The sequence below is a fragment of the Nanorana parkeri genome, unplaced genomic scaffold (genome assembly GCF_000935625.1).
Source record: "Nanorana parkeri isolate BGI_ZX_2015 unplaced genomic scaffold, ASM93562v1 scaffold320, whole genome shotgun sequence".
Taxonomy (NCBI): domain Eukaryota; kingdom Metazoa; phylum Chordata; class Amphibia; order Anura; family Dicroglossidae; genus Nanorana; species Nanorana parkeri.
In genome coordinates, this window is record NW_017306588.1 from 390,965 (window position 1) to 397,352 (window position 6,388).

General features: G+C 49.3%; 1 protein-coding gene across 1 annotated transcript in view; it reads right to left on the minus strand.

The window, feature by feature from the left end:
* Window positions 1-6,388, minus strand: part of DIRC2 (disrupted in renal carcinoma 2) — a 52,246-nt gene that overhangs the window by 41,824 nt on the left and 4,034 nt on the right. Inside the window, 2 exon segments of the mRNA XM_018558091.1 lie at window positions 2,562-2,830; window positions 3,881-3,974. Coding sequence (XP_018413593.1) covers window positions 2,562-2,830; window positions 3,881-3,974 — 363 coding nt within the window.

The window sequence follows — 6,388 nt, forward strand, 5'->3', positions numbered from 1 at the left end:
GGACCGCACTATAAGAGGTGCCTTGGCGCGGCAGTGCGGCTTACACATCCTTTGCAGAAGACGTGTATCCAAACCTCTGTCATTGTCCTTAGTGGTGAGACAAGTTGTTTTACATGCTGGTTTGTGAGTGTGCCATGATGCCTTTCTACTGTTCTACGGCTCCCACGCCCGGCCACAGCCGACGGCTCCCAGGCCCGGTCCCAGCTGACTGCTCCCAGGCCCGGTCCCAGCTGACTGCTCCCAGGCCCGGTCCCAGCTGACTGCTCCCAGGCCCGGTCCCAGCTGACTGCTCCCAGGCCCGGTTTCAACCAAGGCAGCTGCTAGCTTCCAATCCTGGTCTCAGCAGACATAGCTGCTGGTTCCCAATCCTGGTGCTCACAGACCACCCACAGAGCAAGAGTCATTCTGTGCAGCATGCTGGCAGGGGACAGGCTTTTCTCACACTGCGACTGCTTTCTAAAGAAAATCAACTCTGAACCTTTGCACAACCTTTACTTTGATGCTCCTGGAATGGATTTAGCCAATTTAAAACAAGTGGACCATGAATTTTGATGCAAGGACCGTTCTAAGTACTGATAACCTGTGTCATAAGCTTATTGAACTGACTAGAACAGCAAAAACAGGTTCAGGCTGTAAATTCAGCTGATCTTTGCCATAAAAATATCAGACGGTGATGAAACTGTTTTATGTTTAATGCGCTGACCCTCTTGTCCCTGTTTAGCTTAAAAATATAAAACATACATGAGAGCAGTCAGGTTAGAAGGTATTTAAAAACACGAAGTCTTTTTTTTTTTTTTAAATCACTTCATAGCTGGACTAAAGGATGAGATATTATATGGCCCTATTTAAAGTGCAACTCCGGCCTTCCCTTCAGTCTTCTATCTGACCTCCGTCCTCCCCTTCAGTCTTCTATCTGCCCTCCGTCCTCCCCTTCAGTCTTCTATCTGACCTCCGGCCTTCCCTTCAGTCTTCTATCTGACCTCCGGCCTTCCCTTCAGTCTTCTATCTGACCTCCGGCCTTCCCTTCAGTCTTCTATCTGACCTCCGGCCTTCCCTTCAGTCTTCTATCTGACCTCCGGCCTTCCCTTCAGTCTTCTATCTGACCTCCGGCCTTCCCTTCAGTCTTCTATCTGACCTCCGGCCTTCCCTTCAGTCTTCTATCTGACCTCCGGCCTTCCCTTCAGTCTTCTATCTGACCTCCGGCCTTCCCTTCAGTCTTCTATCTGACCTCCGGCCTTCCCTTCAGTCTTCTATCTGACCTCCGGCCTTCCCTTCAGTCTTCTATCTGACCTCCGGCCTTCCCTTCAGTCTTCTATCTGACCTCCGGCCTTCCCTTCAGTCTTCTATCTGACCTCCGGCCTTCCCTTCAGTCTTCTATCTGACCTCCGTCCTCCCCTTCAGTCTTGCACAGTTGTAGCGGCTCCTCTTCCTCTGATGTCACTGCACACTGGGAGCCTCTCACAATGTGCATTAGAAGCTGCAGATAGAGCCGCTTCATTTCCTGGCTGGAGGATTTCCAGCATTAGCTAGCACTTTCCTCACCAACCTGACCGTCCCTGGCTCCACCCCTTTAATTCATTACATTTCAGATCTTTCAATCATGGAGGCTCAGCATCACATGGGGGGTGTTCTCTAGGGAGCTCTGCGTGCAAATGCAGCCTGCCTGGGAACTCCTCCCGACTGACATTCACCCATCAAGGCATTTTGAGATTTGAATACCTCCTCCCAGGAGCTGCACCACTAGCCCAACCCCCAAGCACCAGCATTGCCACATGAGGAAAGCCACAACATGAGCTACTGAGTTTATACAGGGCGGCTTTTACTACTCTCGGGCGGGTTCCAGGGCTCTGGGGCCGCGCGGGGTCCAGGGGCCGCGCGGGGTCCAAAAATACCTTCCACCCCAAATTATTCCATTCCTTCCTGAAATGTGCTCACAGACGTCAGATGCAGCGGAGTGAGGGAAGTCACCCCTTGGCTGTCACACGACAGAGCTGAGGAGGAACTTGGGACTTCCCTCGGCTCTGCATTCACATTCCTGCTCTGGGGTCTAAGAGGCGGCAGCACAGTGGGGTTGGTCGCAATCTTCCCGTCACATAACCGTAATCATTGGGCCGCCGACCACCGATATAAACATATGGGAGCTGCCATCGCTATTATTATTTTTTTTTTAAAGGAGAACTATGAGTTCAGGGCTTTTCCCCATAGTTCTCCTCAGGGTAACGGGAGGACACAAACTAGCGTCCTCCCGTCACCCAAACCTCAGTATAGAGAGAGCTACAGCTCGCGGTATACTGAGACGCAGTGTTCGCTCACCTCCCGATCTACTGAGCCGACCTGTGACAGTCTCATTGTCACAGGTCGGCTAGAACTATGAGGTGAGTGAAAAGCACTCCCCCTCCCCCCCTCATAGTTCTCCTTTAAAGGCAGGCTTATTCATATCCTCACTTATAGCTTAGCAAGTCACAGTAACCGCGCTCGTCTATAACGGACTAGGAGGGGACCGTTTCTCAACCAATTTGTGGCTATACGTTCAATATGCGAAATTATAAACAGAACCATACCTGCATACATCACAGCCTCTATCTTGTCCTTTATTGGCCCAATATGTTCCTTAGACAGAAGGCCGCTGGTCGTCCCGTTAGGAGGAGCCGGCACCACGAGGGGGCCGACCAGAAACGCGAAGGCTCCACCCAGGTAGTTGAGCATGGAGGCGATCGCCGTGGCCGTGGCTCGCTGATCCGGTGCGAACCACGTTGTGGAAAGGAAAGGAGCCGCGTTCATGGCGGTTGGGCCCGCGAACCCGTTCAGGAGCTGACCTGCGTGGATGAGTCTGAGGACGGAAAACACTTCATTTTACTCATTTTATTCTTTCTCCCATTTATAAAATCAACATCAAGAACTTTCTAGGGAAGACTTTAACCCTTCCACGGTCACATCCATCGTATACGCATTCTATATACACATTAAAATGCACACTTAGTACAAGAAAAACGCACTTTAAACCCCAAAACATCATATATTTTCTAAAAGCGGAGGCCCCGTGTAGGAACTCCGGCCCTCCAGCTCTTGCGGAACAACAAATCCCATGAGGCATTGCAAGATTCTCACAGCCACAGGCATGACTCCCGGATTCAGATGCATCATGGGATTCGTAGTTTCGCCACAGATGGAAGGCCAGAGTTTGCCCGCCCCTGCTGAAGAAATTGATGACAGTTGCAATCAAATCTATATTTTCAGTAAGAAATGCTCAAGTTTATTGCACACAAACACAATATAATCTCTCTCCTTGTGCGGGGTGACTGGTCTCGTCTCGGCCCCCCTCCTGTAATAAAGACCGCTCACTGCTGCTCTCTCTCCTTGTGCAGGGTGACTGGCCTAGTCTCCGCCCCTTCCTGTAATAAAGACCGCTCACTGCTGCTCTCTCTCCTTGTGCAGGGTGACTGGCCTAGTCTCCGCCCCTTCCTGTAATAAAGACCGCTCACTGCTGCTCTCTCTCCTTGTGCAGGGTGACTGGTCTTGTCTCCACCCCCTCCTGTAATGAAGACCGGTCACTGCTGCTCTCTCTCCTTGTGCAGGGTGACTGGTCTTGTCTCCACCCCCTCCTGTAATGAAGACCGCTCACTGCTGCTCTCTCCTTTTGCAGGGTGACTGGTCTCGTCTCCGCCCCCTCCTGTAATGGGTGGGGCCAGCTGGGGCCTTCCCCATACCTCTGCTCTCTACACAGACTATGTACAGCACAGTGATGATGTCACCATTACTTTACAAGACAATATCTGGGACTGATTCCTTTGTGGCTGTTGAGGAATATAATAAAGTTTGAGCCCGGAGTTCAGCTTTAAATTCCTGCCAGAAAGTGATCCCACAATATCGTCCAACTCACCTTCTCCTGATCGACAAGTCCGACACGGGCACACATCGCAGACCGGCTCCGAGCACCATAAACAACAAGGTCAGCAGGACAGTCACACGCAGACCTGCAGGGACAGGAGAGAGTCAATTCCATCCCCAGAATACAGAGGAGGAGGGGGGGCAATTTCACACAGAAATAAAACAACAACAACAACACAGAGCAGACTAAAGGCCGACAGACGAATATAAGCAGCCGGTATAAAGCTGAAATTATACCAACTAAAAGAATTCCTGGAAATTGTTCAACTTGCCAATGGCCACTTGCACTGTGAAGATGTGACAGGTATAGAGCTGCAGCTAATGATTATTTTCAAAATCGATTAGTTAGCCGATTATTAAGTTCGATTAATCGGTTAATCGGATAAACAATTAAATAAAGTTTAAAAAATGAGCCCGCCTTCATTTCCTGTCTGACCGGCTTCAATCATCATCAACCCCTTTCCTCCCTACAATCTAAGGTCCTCTATGGTACAAGGAGCTTACAATCTAAGGTCCCCTATGGTACAAGGAGTTTACAATCTAAGGTCCCCTATGGTACAAGGAGCTGACAATCTAATGTCACCTATGGTACAAGGAGCTTACAATCTAAGGTCCTCTATGGTACAAGGAGTTTACAATCTAAGGTCCCCTATGGTACAAGGAGCTGACAATCTAAGGTCACCTATGGTACAAGATTGCAATCTAATGTCCCCTATGGTACAAGGAGCTTACAATCTAATATCCCCTATGGTACAAGGAGCTTGCAATCTAAGGTCCCCTATGGTACAAGGAGCTTGCCATCTAAGGTCCCTTATGGTACAAGGAGCTTGCCATCTAAGGTCCCTATGGTGCAAGGAGCTTACAATCTAAGGTCCCTTATGGTACGAGGAGCTTACAATCTAAGGTCCCTATGGTACAAGGAGCTTACAATCTAAGGTCCCTATGGTACAAGGAGCTGACAATCTAAGGTCCCCTATGGTACGAGGAGCTTTCAATCTAATGTCCCTTATTGTACAAGGAGCTTACAATCTAAGGTCCCCTATGGTACGAGGAGATTGCAATCTAATGTCCCCTATGGTACAAGGAGCTGACAATCTAAGGTCCCCTATGGTACAGGGAGCTGACAATCTAAGGTCCCCTATGGTACAAGGAGCTTGCAATCTAATATCCCCTATGGTACAAGGAGCTTACAATCTAATATCCCCTATGGTACAAGGAGCTTGCAATCTAAGGTCCCCTATGGTAAAAGGAGCTTGCAATCTAAGGTCCCTTATGGTACAAGGAGCTTGCAATCTAAGGTCCCCTATGGTAAAAGGAGCTTGCAATCTAAGGTCCCTTATGGTACAAGGAGCTTGCAATCTAAGGTCCCCTATGGTACAAGGAGCTGACAATCTAAGGTCCCTATGGTACAAGGAGCTTACAATCTAAGGTCCCCTATGGTACAAGGAGCTTACAATCTAAGGTCCCTTATGGTACAAGGAGCTTACAATCTAATGTCCCCTATGGCACAAGGAGTTTACAATCTAAGGTCCCCTATGGTACAAGGAGCTTACAATCTAATGTCCCCTATGGTACAAGGAGCTTGCAATCTAATGCCCCCTATGGTACAAGGAGCTTGCAATCTAATGCCCCCTATGGTACAAGGAGCTTACAATCTAATGTCCCTATTTTACACAGGGCTGAATTAGACCGGAGCCAAATTTACCTTCCAGCATGTCTTTGGGAGTGTGGGAGGAAACACAGTAACATGCAAACTCCATGCAGATAGTGTCCTGACCAGGATTTAAACCAGGGACCCCCAGTGCTGCAAGGCAGAGGTGCTAACCACTACGCCACTGTGCTGCCCCCTGCTATCCCCTTGGAAGCGCAGGCTTCCTGGGTGCTGCAGACTTTGCTTGCGCAATCTGCTGATCAGTTGCTCAATTACAAATCAAGCAACTGACTAGCAGATGGCACAGCTAAAGTCTACAGTACCCAGCAGTGATGCACCTCTAAAGGAATGTCGGGGATGTGCTCATTCATATCACACTCTTAAAAGACATACGGAGGCCGGGTGTCGTCTACAGGAGCCTGCCGGCCCCTACCACCAAACATGGAGCAAAGACCAGAAATGATGTCATTAGTGATGACATCACCGGGTCTCAAAAGAGGTAATTTAATGAAAACAAAATTATTTCATTGTACATTTTTAATTGTGTGTTGATTAGGGGAAAGGGGGTAACAAGGGGAGGTATTACATGCAAGCTATGAAAAAAAAAGTCTTTGGGGAGTGAAGCCGCCCCGGGTACTTATCTGTTGTCTGACTTTATTCATTGTTCCTCCTCCAGATCTCCTCACAGAACTGACCCCCCTTCCTAACGGCCACAACACACGTCAGCCATGACAGTCCGGAGTGAAGCCGGGGTACGGAGGTGTCAGGAGGTGGACACAGGGCAGAATATTTACTAACCTACAAGGAGCCGGCCTCCTGCATAAACCTGTCAGAGCGCTGCCACCCCCC